Below are 16434 nucleotides of genomic sequence, written 5' to 3' on the forward strand. Positions count from 1 at the left end.
GGCAATGTTTTAAATAATAATTATATTCCCAAACATGTTTTCATCAAAAACAACATAAACGTGATGTGTTGTTTCTGTGAACTGATACTGAACTGTTTGTTAATAAAGTTAAATGCATCATTTGTCGCTGTGGTAAAAGTTTTTATCCTTTGTCATTCAGATTTGTATTTATTTTACACTGACTACATACAAGAAAAAAAATATGAAGGATACAAACGTGATATAGAAGGATTCACGAGGAAAGAAAAGAAGAGGGACAATCCCCCTTAAAAACAAACAAAAAACAAAACAGCAACACCCCCGCACCACAATAGGTCACACATCAATATAAACATCTAAGCATACATGCACTTATGGTTATCGTATGTACACGTACACATTTACTGCTCCTTGCACATGCTCTTTACCCTCTTTAAAGTGTGGCCTCTTCCAGTTGTGCAGCATTAGCGTAGCTGCAACAGCACAGCCCGTCATTTTCAGGCCAGACTAGTTATGGACAGCTACTAGACAGTTATGTAAAATAATTTATTCAATATTATATAAATAAAGAGTTTATTTCCTGTTGAAAGTAAAAACTGCAAAGAAAGCAGCAAATCCAGCTCTCACAATACTTTTTGATTTAAGTCTTCTTAAAACTACAAATCAACTTCATTAGACACAAAAAACTTTATTTCTCAAAACAAACAGCTGTTGTCTTATTCATAGACTAGTGCTGGTATGAAACTCCTCTCATATTTACAATAATCAGACAATAAACAGGTTTTAAATTTGGCAGAAGGACATTTAAGATCTGTGGAAATTCATGTTTCTGAGTAAATTGTTTTCAGATGATTCAACAGACTTTAAAACACAAAAAAGTGCATCAACATCATCAATAATGTTCATTTATTATGTTAAATGACAGTGAATCTTCCTGTATTAAATCAAATGGTTGTTCTACTCCGTGTGATTGACAGGAGAGATGATCAGAGGAGCAGAGTTTTTACCACCAAAGTTAAGAGAGGGACTAAAGAGTGGGTGTAGTCTCTCAGTGAAGGAGCAGCCAGTGAAGGAGTAGATCAGAGCTGCAGCATCGACGTCATAAAAAGAGACCAGACCCTCCTCATAATCCACAAACACCCCCACCTTCTCAGGCTGAGACTTCAGAGAGAGACGGACTGAAGGGTCAGCAAGAGCTGTGTACTCATTTTCATTTCTCAACCATATCGTCCAGTAACCATTCTGAGGCTTCAGCATGATCTGTCCCTTCCTGTTGATCGACTCTCTAACCACTCCTAAATCCCAGTCAGTCTTCCCTTTAACCTGAACCTCGTAATAAAATCTGCCTGAAGAGAAACTCTGCTTTGCTAAGACATTAACACACTTATCAAATCTCTGTGGAGTGTCTGGGAGATTCTTCTTTACATCACTAAGATGAACTTGTTTCCCATCATCAGACAGGATGAGTCTAGGATGTGCTGTATCAGGATCAAGTGTCACATCCACCTCATGCTGCTGGACTCTCTTCAGCTCGGCCTCAAACAGCTTCTTCATCTGTTTCCTGAGCGTCTCCTCCAGCTGGTTCACAGCTCTCACCACAGTCCCCTCATATGAAGGTGGACAGACGCTGACTTCTGTCCAGTCCTTGGTGGGTGGAGCAGCGTTAAGGGACGTGAAGCTTTGCAGGAGGTGGAGGTGGTCTTCAGAGCGTGAGAGCTGCTCCACCTCAGAGCTTCTCTTCTCCAGCTCAGAGATTTCCTGTTCCAGCTCTTTGATGAAGCCTTCAGCCTGTTTCTCTGTCTTTCTCAGCTTCTCTTTGATCGTGTCGACGAGCTCGGCCTGACTTCTCTCTACAGATTCCATCAGAGCGGTGAAGACCTGAACACCTTCTGCTATCTCTCTGTCTGCATTCTGATTACTGAGCTCCACTGAGCGTTTGATCTCTTGAATCTTCAGTCGTCTCTTCTGGATCATTTCTTGAGTTTCAGCCTCTGTCTTCCCCAGCTCGGCCTTCTTTCCTTCATATTCTTCTTTCAGAGGAACAACATCATGTGTCTTGTGGTCTGAATAGGCGCAGAGCATGCAGACACACATCTGGTCGGTCTTACAGAACAGCTCCAGCAGTTTATCGTGCTTCTCACACATCCTGCCTTCCAGGTTCTCCACAGGGTCGATCAGCTGATGTCTTTTCAGGCCTGACTTTTTCAGATGAGGCTCCAGGTGAGTCTCACAGTAGGAGGCCAGACACACCAGGCAGGACTTCAGGGCCTTCAGTTTGGTCCCTGTGCAGTCGTCACAGGGAACTTCTCCTGGTTTGGACACTTGTTGCTCTGAGCTGCTGCTGCTGGCTTTCTGTTGAGCTGACTGTCTGAACTGAGCAGCCACCTCAGAGATGAAAGTGTTGACCCGCAGCTCAGGTCTTGAATAGAAAACATCATTACAGTTGGGACATTTATACGGGACTTTAACATCCCAGTGTTGAGTGATGCAGGTTTTACAGAAGTTGTGTCCACATGGTGTGCTGACTGGATCAGTGAACACATCCAGACAGATGGAGCACAGGAACTGATCTTCAGTCAGCAGACAGCTGGCAGCAGACATGTCTACACTCTGAGGACGAGAAGAGAAAAACATTGTCATTAAATATATTCACATGTCTTGTTTTACATGTTGAGGATAAACGTGAAAGTAGGATGAAGCAAAACAGCAGTCATAAAAATCTTGAAATAATATCCAGACACGTAAATGCATTGGATAAAGTATTTAAGTATGTTTGCTAAATCAATGTGCTGAAGCACAAATTTATGTTCTTGTGTGTGAGGTTTTTTTTTGTACCATTTTCTCTGCGCTTCAACAGCATGTCATGAAAAAGGCAGTCGCTAGCTTAAAGAGAAGATTCTGTGTGTGGAGGAAACCATATTCCTGCGCCGAGTTTCTCAGTAAGTATAGACCTTGTTTGAAACTATAATGATAAAAACATTTAAGTGAAGATGAGCATACAGTTTATTGGTGGCTGTGAATTTTAAATAGTGTGCTTCGGACCTGCAGCCCAGCCAATGACGGTGCTGTAAAGGGCTCGGGACTCGCCTCTGCAGGGTAGAGGACGGCTGGCTGCACGCGTGCCGCAGGTGTGTTTCCCATCACACAAAAGTCAGCAGCGCTGGATGTGAGTGTTTGAACTGGCTACAACCTCCGAGTGTCAAACCGTGAGTACTGACCACCATTAAAAAAGGATTCAAATGAGCGACAACGTGCGCTCCAACATTAAGTACTTGGTGTTTTTTTATTTTGAATGTCTGCCTGAACTTGATAAGGCCTGAAGATGACTGAGGACAACTCGACTCCTTTTATTTCTTCAAATTAATTTTTCTTTGCATTTAGTGAAATTTCCAACATTCAAACATGCCGTACTTCGTCAGGAGTTAGTAGATTGATAACCTTTGAATACAATGAGATGGTAGCGCATCCCAAGACAGCGGCTTTATACTCCTCAAAGCAATGCAACTCGGGCTATATGCTCTTGATACTCCTTTGTATAGTAACACTAAATCAACCAGCCAGTGCTATACTTTTATTTAGCCGTTCTAAACTGCTTGATATTGGTCGAAATCTAGCAGCGTGCAACTTCAGAGATTTCAGCAGCATCCCGAGTGAGCTAGCAAGAACACCGGCAGCTACGTGGACCACCTTACCAACTGGAAGGAGACGGAGGCGGCGTTGCAAAAGGAGGCAGAAGAGGGGTCGGCGTGCCAGGTACAGGCCAGGCTGCGGAGAGCTCGGCACCGACTCTTTGCCAACCGTCTTCCTCGCAAAGGTCCGGGAACTTACCAACAAGATGGAGACAATAAAGCTGTGGATAAACACTCAAAGATCACTGAGGGACTGCTGCACGATCATCTTTGCGGAGACTTGGCTCAGCGAGCTGGTTCCAGACGAGGTTGTGGAGCCAGCGGGCCGCTCGCTATAATGTACAGACCGAACCAAAGACTACGGTAAGAACAAGGGCAGAGGGCTCTGCATTCACCTGTGCGTCTCACTGCTGTATTTACCTATTTAATAAATGCATTGATGGTGAGTTGCACATTATATTTCGTTGTACCTGATACAATGACAATACAGATATTTCACTCTATTCGAAAGAAAAAACATGTTAATTAATATGTTTTACAACAATAAATGTTGGATTGTGTGAAACTCAAGATTTACCACCAGCATCAGTTATTTAATTTGAAATTAATTACATTTTTCACATCATCACAAATTTAAATAAATCAGAAATGCATTTATAATCACTCAGATTTAAATGAAACGGATTCATTAATATTATTTTTCACATTTAAATAAATCATATGCATATTTAAATTGTGTTTACAATTATATAACTGTGTTTGAATTACTGGTAGATATCAGACCAGTCTTATACAAAAATGAATGTTAAAGCGTGTAACTCAATTTAAATCAAGCAAATCACAGCAAAATACTCCTAATGACGAGCTTAACCACCACGTTATCTAAACGCGCTGAACAAACAGATGTACCACAGAAGCACGCCGCACCATTAAACAAACCTCTCAATGCCTTCTAAGCCAAATCACTTCAATGCACAACTTTGTAAACACACTTTAACAAGGAAACCGAAATCAGTACATACTGATGCCGTCTCTTAGTCTTTACATTGACGAGACCCTGAGACAGTAGAGTCAACCTCATCATCGTGTCTCTCACACGTCAACTTCTACTTCCTTACACCATCAAAGTCGGCCTGCCTAAACACCTGGCTTACCTGGAAGCAAGTGACGTCATAATTTGCAGCTTAACGCTGCCCTCTAGTGTGTCTTGTGATAACCCACCACTATTAGATCACCTATTGAAAAAGCCTCAGGTCAGTAAGTAATAAATTCTATCTTTTCTTTTGTTTCTGTCTTTGCACATAGGGCACCAACACACTGAGTTTATAAATCCTGGTTATGAAGGTTTTATCTTCCTGTTCTTGGTTCATAAATAAATGAGTTTTGTTATCAGATTTGAACCTTATTGTACAGTATTTCTTTGTTGATGGTTATTGTGAATAAGATCGTTTGTTATATGCATATCCAAGATATTAGTAGAGCTCTAACTAACTCATCTTTCACCCTAAACTGTTTCATAGAGGTGTCAGGTGTATTTAGATTATTGTAAACAAAAATGAGGGTTGTCTGGGAGGTCCACTATACGTTAAGGGATTATAGATTCTTATACAAAGTTTTTAATAGAAGACTTTAACTTTAAACTGATTTATTTTACACTTTAAGTTAGTATTAAATAGTAAAGTGTTCCTTTTTGTGGGTTAGTGATTTTCATACCAAGTGAAAATCAGGTAGGTTTGTATTTAGTTATTTAAGTCCTGAGGCAAAAGATCTCACACACTTCTCACATCACGTCTGAGTAGGGCTGAAGTTTTGTGCCGTCTGTCCAGAAACAATAAATATTATGGGCTGTACTCACCGGCGATGGCAGAGACTCTGCTGTGTTGTTGAGAAAGGTCGGAGAGATCAGCTCAACTTTTCTTCCAAGAGAACGAGACTTGTTGCGACTGCAGGTTGGCCGTGGCTCACACAAAGTTTACTTTCATTTCATGATCATGGCATTAAAGTCGTCGTGCTTTTGTGTTACTGCACCCCTTTGTGCTATGCAGGTGTGCCTTAGTTACCCTTCAGGTTTGACCTGACTGGTGACCTTGTTTTTGCACTGGTTGAATTTAGTGTGCGAAAACACTGAAGGCCTGTAAGAGTACCTTTTAGAGCCATGGTGTAATTTTGGCACACATTTATAGAGCAAGCAGTGTGGATTCAACAGGAAATCACATCGACTTCATCGATTAAGCTTACCTGCTTCACTCACAGTGACCACGCCCCTAATTATGCATAACTTTCAGCCTTTATTTAATGTAAACAGGTGAGTTATATAAAGATTCACCCTGTATACTTGTCACAGACAAATGAATGAGCTTCAGAGACTTAGGTTTTTTTAATTCCAGCCTGTAAACATGTTTATTTCTGCTATAAAGTTGGGCAGTTGAACATGGTGCTAAATTAGGATTGCCTCACTTTTGGAGCCTGCCTCAAGTGGACGCTCGAGGAACTGCAGATTTTGGCATTGTGTTTATTTTTCCACCCCGGAGGTTGTCGCTTGGGTTCACTGTGTAAGATACTGCCAAAAGGTCCAACAGGATGAGAACAGATAGGGAAGGTTCTCTGGCAGTTCTTCTGACAGCAGGGAGGAGAGTGAGATGAATGACCTCCCTGGAGTCCAGAGTTATATCTGAGTACTTGTTTAAACACACAGCCCCTTTTTATATGTTCATTTCTTTTTTACAAGATATCTTTGTTTTAACCTGCTATTATACAAAACATTTTCACAGCGCTGTCCACCGTGCAGTTGTAAAGGTGATCCACACGAACGATACACAGACCAAGATGTGTTGTTGGGCATAAGTACTGTGAAGAGAGAGGGGGGACCGTCAGTATCTGTCTCTGGACTTATGTGTGTTGGTCACGCTCTATAAAGGTGAAGGTAGGAGGTAAACCTTCTTGTCAGACACATTTTTAAATCTTCATTCTTTTGAAAACTCATCTCTTGTCTGCAGGTGTTTACATGCCAGGCTCCTCAGGCTCTCTGTGACACAGTGTGACCGTTACAGGCAGTTGGATTTCCTCGTAAAACTGCATTACCAGAATACTTGAAGCTCCTGTGAGGAACTCTCAGTTAGTGTTGATTTTGGCGCCCCCTGTGGACAAAGCCGTACCTTATCCCTGTCCTGTTCATGCTTAAGTGGTGTTTTTTAACACAAAATCTCATCCTGCTTTCTTTAACAGTCACATGTATCACTCACTTAAAATGTTTGCCCTGGAAAATGTAAACAAAGGCAGCGTGCAGTAAATCGCTTCGTCTGACACCTACCCCCCCGCCAGCGGTTTCAGGCATTAATAATAACTCTATAGAAATAAAGAATGTTGTCGCTGATGGTCTGGTCATATAGAGTCATCAGAATTAATTTCAGTCTGTTTCATAACCATCAAAAAACTCCTCACAGGAGCTCTAAAGGTTATTCAACAAACCCTTACTGATATACCGGTACTCACACCAACAAGACGCACGCCCACAGCCATGATGGAAAACACAAAAGCATGTCCACATAATCATATTATATGCTTATCAAAAGTATCCTAAGATTGCCAATGGCTAAATTTCATCTTCAGGCTATGATGGACCTCTTCTGGTTTTAATAGCAATTGCAGCTTGTTGTTATGACAACATACCAATTAATCATGTTCTAATGAGAAGCTTGTTTTAACGAGATATCTTTGTGACCAGAAGCAAAAAGATATAGAAATAAATGAAATCAGATGGTTAAATCTTTATTTTGTTTTTGTGTATTTCAATATAAAGATTTGTTTTCATAAACTGCTCTTTAATATTTAATTGGTTTCAGTATGCAATACTTTGTGTATTTAATAATCAGACAATAAAAAGGTTTGAACAAATGCTTCCCATCCCTGAGTACATTGTTTCCTGATGTTTTAACAGCCGTGTAGTCAGGTACTGCAGTCAGTAGAAAAGAGGATTAGTATCTATAATGAAGCAAAATTGGTTTGATGTACAATTTTATTGCAACTCCCTTCTCTTTGGCCTCCCCCAGAAAGCCCTCCATAACCTTCAGCATGTCCAGAACTCTGCCGCCCGGATCATCACCAGAACACCTTCTTCCCACCACATCACTCCCATCCTACAGCAACTCTGTAGGCTGGCTCCCAATCAATCAAAGGATCACCTACAAAATCCTTCTGTATACTTTCAAATCTATTCACAACCTCGCCCCTCCCTACCTCTCCGACCTCCTGCACATTGCCACTCCATCCCGCACCCTCTGGTCTTCCTCCTCCATCCACCTCGCTGTACCCCCTGCCCGCCTCAGCACCATGGGGGCCAGAGCTTTCAGCCACTCTGCTCCCCAGCTCTGGAATTCTCTCCCACCTGACCTCCGAAACTGTACCACCCTCCCCATGTTTAAATCTAATCTCAAAACTTATCTGTTCCGCCTCACCTACTCTCCCTAACTCTAAGCACTGTCCCTCACCCACTCTTAATGTATTTTATCTGGTTTGTTTTACTCTTGTTTGTGTTTTTTTTTTTTTTGTACAGCGACCTTGAGTGTCCTGAAAGGCGCCTCTAAATAAAATGTAATATTATTATTATTAATGCTCAAAAAAATTAAGGGAACACTTAATTGTCACCTCAAAACACCAAGTCAGTTAAACTTCAGGAATATCAATCTGTCCATTTGGGAAGCACAAGTGATTGTGAATCAATTTCACCTGCTGTGGTGCAAATTAAAGAGACAACAGGTGCAATGGAGAGGCAAAAGCAAGACAACCCCCAAAAAGGGAATGGTTTAACATGTGGTGGCCACAGACAGCTGCTCTCTGATACTTCCTGACTGATTCTTCTTTAGTTTTGTGTCTTGCTAGTGTCCTTGTAACTACTGGTAGCATGAGCCGGTACCTGCAGCCCAATCAAGTTGCACAGGTATTCCAGCTCCTCCAGGATAGCACATCCATACGTGTGGTCGCAAGAAGGTTTGCTGCGTCTAACAGCACAGTCTCAAGAGCATGGAGGAGGTACCAGGAGACTGGTTGTTACACGAGGAGAGCTGGACAGGGCCGTAGCAGGGCATCAACCCATTAACCCAGGACCGATATTTGCTACTTTGTGTGAGGAGGAACAGGAGGAGCACTGCCAGAGATGAGCTCCAGCAGGCTACTGGCTGGCATGTTTCTGACCAAACTGTCAGAAACGGACTCCATGAGGGTGGCATGAGGGCCCGACGTCCTCTAATGGGACCTGTGCTAACAGCCCAGCACTGTGCAGCTCCATTAGCATTTGCCAGAGAACACCAGAATTGGCAGGTCCACCATTGGCGCCCCGTTCTATTCACAGATGAGAGCTGGTTCAAACTGAACACATGTGACAGAGGTGGGTCAGTGATGGTCTGGGGAGGCATTTCCTTGGAGGGCCGCACAGACCTCCATGTCATAGCCAATGGTACCCTGACTGCTGTTAGGTACCGGGATGAAATCCTCCAAGCACTTGTTAGACCTCATGGTGGTGCAGTGGGCCCTGGGTTCCTCCTGGTGCAGGACAATGCCCGGCCTCATGTGGCCAGAGTGTGTAGTCAGTTCCTGGATGACGAAGGCATTGATGCCATTGACTGGCCCTCTCGTTCCCCTGACCTAAATCCAACTGAGCACCTATGGGACATCATGTATCGGTGCATCAGACGCCGCCAAGTACCGCCACAGACTGTCCAGGAGCTCACTGATGCCCTGATCCAGGTCTGGGAGGAGATCCCCCAGAACACCATCCGCCGACTCATCAGGAGCATGCCCAGACGGTGTCGGGAGAGCATACGGGCACGCGGGGGCCATACACACACTACCCAGTAACATCATGAGTTGCTATGGTGACATTCAAGCAAGTTGGATCAGCCTGATTTTGGTTACTCTGATTTTGGGTGTGATTTTGAATCCAACCCTCAATGGGCTGATGATTTTGGTTTCCATTGACCGTTGTTACATCATTTTGTTGTCAAAAAATTATATAATGTACATCAGTTAAGATTTTCAACTTGAATTATACGTTCATCAAGATCTGATGATTGATTTACGTGTTCCCTTAATTTTTTTGAGCAGTGTAGTTGAAGTAGCATTGTGACACATCAGTAAAAAACTATGTACAGTGAATCTTCTTGTATAAAATCAAATGGTTGTTCTACTCAGTGTGATTGACAGGAGAGATGATCAGAGGAGCAGAGTTTTTACCACCATTGTTAAGAGATCGACTGAAGTATGGGTGTAGTTTCTCAGTGAAGGAGCAGCCAGTGAAGGAGTAGATCAGAGCTGCAGCATCAACGTCATAAAAGGAGACCAGACCCTCCTCATAATCCACAAACACCCCCACCTTCTCAGGCTGAGACTTCAGAGAGAGACGGACTGAAGGGGAAGCATTAGCTGTGTAATCACTTTTGTTCCTCAGACATATCCTCCAGTAACCATTCTGAAGGTTTGCTGTGATCTTTCCCTTCCTGTTGATTGACTCTCTGGCCACTCCTAAATCCCAGTCAGTCTTCCCTTTAACCTGAACCTCGTAATAAAATCTGCCTGAAGAGAAACTCTGCTTTGCTAAGACAATAGAACAAGTATCAAATCTCTCTGGAGTGTCTGGGAGATTCTTCCTTACAATACTAAGATGAACTTGTTTTCCATCATCAGACAGGATGAGATTTGGGTGTGCTGTATCAGGATCAAGTGTCACATCCACCTCATGCTGCTGGACTCTCTTCAGCTCGGCCTCAAACGGCTTCTTCATCTGTTGACTGAGCGTCTCCTCCAGCTGGTTCACAGCTCTCCCCTCATATGAAGGTGGACAGACGCTGACTTCTGTCCAGTCCTTGGTGGGTGGAGCAGCGTTAAGGGACGTGAAGCTTTGCAGGAGGTGGAGGTGGTCTTCAGAGCGTGAGAGCTGCTCCACCTCAGAGCTTCTCTTCTCCAGCTCAGAGATTTCCTGTTCCAGCTCTTTGATGAAGCCTTCAGCCTGTTTCTCTGTCTTTCTCAGCTTCTCTTTGATCGTGTGGACGAGCTCGGCCTGACTTCTCTCTACAGATTCCATCAGAGCGGTGAAGACCTGAACACCTTCTGCTATCTCTCTGTCTGCATTCTGATTACTGAGCTCCACTGAGCGTTTGATCTCTTGAATCTTCAGTCGTCTCTTCTGGATCATTTCTTGAGTTTCAGCCTCTGTCTTCCCCAGCTCGGCCTTTTTTCCTTCATATTCTTCTTTCAGAGGAACAACATCATGTGTCTTGTGGTCTAAAACTGTGCAGAGCATGCAGACACACATCTGGTCGGTCTTACAGAACAGCTCCAGCAGTTTATCGTGCTTCTCACACATCCTGCCTTCCAGGTTCTCCACAGGGTCGATCAGCTGATGTCTTTTCAGGCCTGACATTGTCAGATGAGGCTCCAGGTGAGTCTCACAGTAGGAGGCCAGACACACCAGGCAGGACTTCAGGGCCTTCAGTTTGGTTCCTGTGCAGACGTCACAGGGAACTTCTCCTGGTTTGGACACTTGTTGCTCTGAGCTGCTGCTGCTGGCTTTCTGTTGAGCTGACTGTCTGAACTGAGCAGCCATCTCAGAGATGAAAGTGTTGACCCGCAGCTCAGGTCTGGTGTTGAAAACATCATTACAGTTGGGACATTTATACGGGACTTTAACATCCCAGTGTTGAGTGATGCAGGTTTTACAGAAGTTGTGTCCACATGGTGTGCTGACTGGATCAGTGAACACATCCAGACAGATGGAGCACAGGAACTGATCTTCAGTCAGACGACAGCTGGCAGCAGACATGTCTACACTCTGAGGACGAGGAGAGAAAAACATTGTCATTAAATATATTCACATGTCTTGTTTTACATGTTGAGGATAAACGTGAAAGTAGGATGAAGCAAAACAGCAGTCATAAAAATCTTGAAATAATATCCAGACACGTAAATGCATTGGATAAAGTATTTAAGTATGTTTGCTAAATCAATGTGCTGAAGCACAAATTTATGTTCTTGTGTGTGAGGTTTTTTTTTGTACCATTTTCTCTGCGCTTCAACAGCATGTCATGAAAAAGGTGTTTTCCCTCCTGTTACGTGCCGTAGTGTTGTGTATTTTGTGTTGTGTTTTCGGTGTGTGTCTCTCTCCTGTGTGCTCCTCAGGTGCTGCTTTCCCCTTTGCTGCAGCAGGTGATCAGGCTCACCTGTTACCACTTCAGCAATCAGGCAGGAGTATAAAGAGCAGGAGAGAGGAGACAGCCAGTGCCAGTGGGACATTCGGCTGTGTGTGTGACAGATGTCTTCGTGCTCGGGTGTATTCCTTCAGTGGAAGGAAGGTGTTCCTTCGAGGCCTTCGTGTTTGTTTATTGTTATTTGCAGTTTTTGGTTTATAGTGTTTTGTCTCAGAGAACAGCTTCTCTCTTGTTTAGAAGAAGCTCGCTTTGTGTTTCCTTTTTGCTTTGGTTTGATAAATTCCTTTAACTTTGCCTATACTTTGTTCATCCCTTCTTTTTCCTGGGTTTTAATTTGTTGTTACTCCCCTCATCCCCTAGCCCATTCAGGGGAACGGAACACACCTCCTTTGTGATCGTGTGTCTTCACCTGTGTCTTTTCAGTCTCATCTGTGTCTGATTACCCCATGTGTGTTTAGTCTCTGTGTTCCTTCCCGTCTGTGCAAGTTTGTTCTTCAAGGCTCCTCCTGCTTTTTTTCACCTGTTGAAATTCTTCCTTTGGACTTTTGTTGCCTGGATTCTGTAAAGTAAGCATGTTGTTTCTGACTTTTATTTTATTAAATCCTTGTAGTCTGCACCTGGTTCCTCTCTTTATGTTTTACCAGAATGTGACAGACTTGCATTTTATAGTTGACTGGACGATTGTCCTCGGCATAGATCTGATTTTGATCATCATTCAATTCATTTTGTCATTCAAATACGTGAAATGGGTTAAAGCTTTTGTAACTTTTCCATTAAATAATGTTCATATATTTATATTAGTTTGGAGATTTGGACTGTTAGTTGGACAAAGTTGTGTTGTGAAGGTGTCTCTTTGTGCTTTGGTCCATTCTGTCAGCCTTTGATAAGGTAAGGTAAAATACAGTACAAATAGAGAAATACAAAAAACAACTCAAATATATGTGAAAATATGAAGTCTTCATTTTTTGCATTATTAATAGGTTTATAAATAACTTTCACTTTTCTTTATTGAGTTGTTTTAGTTTGTTTTATGTATTTTCTACTCTTTAAATGTCAATATACAGTTTGTTTACATTTTTCTTAATTACAATTAATGTATTCTGTTTGAAAAACCAGTTCCAATCTGTGTGGTTAGTAGGTCTGATGTGAAGTAACTGTAAAAGCCAACACTATTGGGCAGTTCTTGAACCTGTCATGCACTGCTAAGAGTAGTTTTACTGGTTTAAACAGGTGTCACTCATGGAGGGAGAGCCAGTCATGTAACCTATCAGGTGGAGAGGGGCGGGACGGAAGAGGAGCGGAGACAGAAAAGAGAACGGGAGAGAGGGAAACTCTGCTAATTACGTTAGTTTAAGTTCGGCTGCTGAAGACAAAATGTTATTTGGTTTGTACGACACTGAAGAGTGAGCTGTTTGAATCCATGTCGGTCAGTAAAATCACGTTGTTAGTGCTAAAGCTGTGTGACCACGCTATGAGCTATCGCTAATTAGCCGAGGCAGTCGCTAGCATAAAGAGAAGATTCTGTGTGTGGAGGAAACCATATTCCTGCGCCGAGTTTCTCAGTAAGTATAGACCTTGTTTGAAACTATAAAGGTAAGAACATTTAAGTGAAGATGAGCATACAGTTTATTGGTGGCTGTGAATTTTAAATAGTGTGCTTCGGACCTGCAGCCCAGCCAATGACGGTGCTGTAAAGGGCTCGGGACTCGCCTCTGCAGGGTAGAGGACGGCTGGCTGCACGCGTGCCGCAGGAGTGTTTCCCATCACACAAAAGTCAGCAGCGCTGGATGTGAGTGTTTGAACTGGCTACAACCTCCGAGTGTCAAACCGTGAGTACTGACCACCATTAAAAAAGGATTCAAATGAGCGACAACGTGCGCTCCAACATTAAGTACTTGGTGTTTTTTTATTTTGAATGTCTGCCTGAACTTGATAAGGCCTGAAGATGACTGAGGACAACTCGACTCCTTTTATTTCTTCAAATTATTTTTTCTTTGCATTTAGTGAAATTTCCAACATTCAAACATGCCGTACTTCGTCAGGAGTTAGTAGATTGATAACCTTTGAATACAATGAGATGGTAGCGCATCCCAACACAGCGGCTTTTCACTCCTCAAAGCAATGCAACTCGGGCTATATGCTCTTGATACTCCTTTGTATAGTAACACTAAATCAACCAGCCAGTGCTATACTTTTATTTAGCCGTTCTAAACTGCTTGATATTGGTCGAAATCTAGCAGCGTGCAACTTCAGAGATTTCAGCAGCATCCCGAGTGAGCTAGCAAGAACACCGGCAGCTACATGGACCACCTTACCAACTGGAAGGAGACGGAGGCGGCGTTGCAAAAGGAGGCAGAAGAGGGGTCGGCGTGCCAGGTACAGGCCAGGCTGCAGAGAGCTCGGCACAGACTGTCTTTGCCAACCGTCTTCCTCGCAAAGGTCCGGGAACTTACCAACAAGATGGAGACAATAAAGCTGTGGATAAACACTCAAAGATCACTGAGGGACTGCTGCACGATCATCTTTGCGGAGACTTGGCTCAGCGAGCTGGTTCCAGATGAGGTTGTGGAGCCAGCGGGCCGCTCGCTATAACGTACAGACCGAACCAAAGCCTACGGTAAGAACAAGGGCAGAGGGCTCTGCATTCACCTGTGCGTCTCACTGCTGTATTTACCTATTTAATAAATGCATTGATGGTGAGTTGCACATTATATTTCGTTGTACCTGATATAATGACAATACAGATATTTCACTCTATTCGAAAGAAAAAACATGTTAATTAATATGTTTTACAACAATAAATGTTGGATTGTGTGAAACTCAAGATTTACCACCAGCATCAGTTATTTAATTTGAAATTAATTACATTTTTCACATCATCACAAATTTAAATAAATCAGAAATGCATTTATAATCACTCAGATTTAAATGAAACGGATTCATTAATATTATTTTTCACATTTAAATAAATCATATGCATATTTAAATTGTGTTTACAATTATATAACTGTGTGTTTGAATTACTGGTAGATATCAGACCAGTCTTATCATACAAAAATGAATGTTAAAGCGTCTAACTCAATTTAAATCAAGCAAATCACAGCAAAATACTCCTAATGACGAGCTTAACCACCACGTTATCTAAACGCGCTGAACAAACAGATGTACCACAGAAGCACGCCGCACCATTAAACAAACCTCTCAATGCCTTCTAAGCCAAATCACTTCAATGCACAACTTTGTAAACACACTTTAACAAGGAAACCGAAATCAGTACATACTGATGCCGTCTCTTAGTCTTTACATTGACGAGACCCTGAGACAGTAGAGTCAACCTCATCATCGTGTCTCTCACACGTCAACTTCTACTTCCTTACACCATCAAAGTCGGCCTGCCTAAACACCTGGCTTACCTGGAAGCAAGTGACGTCATAATTTGCAGCTTAACGCTGCCCTCTAGTGTGTCTTGTGATAACCCACCACTATTAGATCACCTATTGAAAAAGCCTCAGGTCAGTAAGTAATAAATTCTATCTTTTCTTTTGTTTCTGTCTTTGCACATAGGGCACCAACACACTGAGTTTATAAATCCTGGTTATGAAGGTTTTATCTTCCTGTTCTTGGTTCATAAATAAATGAGTTTTGTTATCAGATTTGAACCTTATTGTACAGTATTTCTTTGTTGATGGTTATTGTGAATAAGATCGTTTGTTATATGCATATCCAAGATATTAGTAGAGCTCTAACTAACTCATCTTTCACCCTAAACTGTTTCATAGAGGTGTCAGGTGTATTTAGATTATTGTAAACAAAAATGAGGGTTGTCTGGGAGGTCCACTATACGTTAAGGGATTATAGATTCTTATACAAAGTTTTTAATAGAGGACTTTAACTTTAAACTGATTTATTTTACACTTTAAGTTAGTATTAAATAGTAAAGTGTTCCTTTTTGTGGGTTAGTGATTTTCATACCAAGTGAAAATCAGGTAGGTTTGTATTTAGTTATTTAAGTCCTGAGGCAAAAGATCTCACACACTTTTCACATCACGTCTGAGTAGGGCTGAAGTTTTGTGCCGTCTGTCCAGAAACAATAAATATTATGGGCTGTACTCACCGGCGATGGCAGAGACTCTGCTGTGTTGTTGAGAAAGGTCGGAGAGATCAGCTCAACTTTTCTTCCAAGAGAACGAGACTTGTTGCGACTGCAGGTTGGCCGTGGCTCACACAAAGTTTACTTTCATTTCATGATCATGGCATTAAAGTCGTCGTGCTTTTGTGTTACTGCACCCCTTTGTGCTATGCAGGTGTGCCTTAGTTACCCTTCAGGTTTGACCTGACTGGTGACCTTGTTTTTGCACTGGTTGAATTTAGTGTGTGGAAACACTGAAGGCCTGTAAGAGTACCTTTTAGAGCCATGGTGTAATTTTAGCACACATTTATAGAGCAAGCAGTGTGGATTCAACAGGAAATCACATCGACTTCATCGATTAAGCTTACCTGCTTCACTCACAGTGACCACGCCCCTAATTATGCATAACTTTCAGCCTTATTTAATGTAAACAGGTGAGTTATATAAAGATTAACCCTGTATACTTGTCACAGACAAACGAATGAGCTTCGGAGACTTA

General features: G+C 42.3%; 2 protein-coding genes across 2 annotated transcripts; both read right to left on the bottom strand.

Moving 5' to 3' along the window:
• Positions 1–138: 138 nt before the first annotated feature.
• Positions 139–5585, bottom strand: LOC138612483 (E3 ubiquitin-protein ligase TRIM21-like). Its single transcript, XM_069685760.1, has 2 exons — positions 5464–5585; positions 139–2589 (listed from the first exon to the last, which is right to left on the bottom strand). The coding sequence occupies exon 2, from the start codon at positions 2578–2580 to the stop codon at positions 937–939; it is 1644 nt and encodes a 547-aa protein (XP_069541861.1). The 5' UTR covers positions 2581–2589; positions 5464–5585; the 3' UTR covers positions 139–936.
• A 3821-nt stretch (positions 5586–9406) lies between these two features.
• On the bottom strand, positions 9407–16042 carry LOC138613224 (E3 ubiquitin-protein ligase TRIM21-like). Its single transcript, XM_069686845.1, has 2 exons — positions 15921–16042; positions 9407–11430 (listed from the first exon to the last, which is right to left on the bottom strand). The coding sequence occupies exon 2, from the start codon at positions 11419–11421 to the stop codon at positions 9787–9789; it is 1635 nt and encodes a 544-aa protein (XP_069542946.1). The 5' UTR covers positions 11422–11430; positions 15921–16042; the 3' UTR covers positions 9407–9786.
• Positions 16043–16434: the final 392 nt, after the last annotated feature.

Source organism: Semicossyphus pulcher, unplaced genomic scaffold (assembly GCF_022749685.1).
Source record: "Semicossyphus pulcher isolate SPU_LCO1_2020_fin unplaced genomic scaffold, fSemPul1.0.p SCAF_8, whole genome shotgun sequence".
In the NCBI taxonomy this organism is placed as follows: domain Eukaryota; kingdom Metazoa; phylum Chordata; class Actinopteri; order Labriformes; family Labridae; genus Semicossyphus; species Semicossyphus pulcher.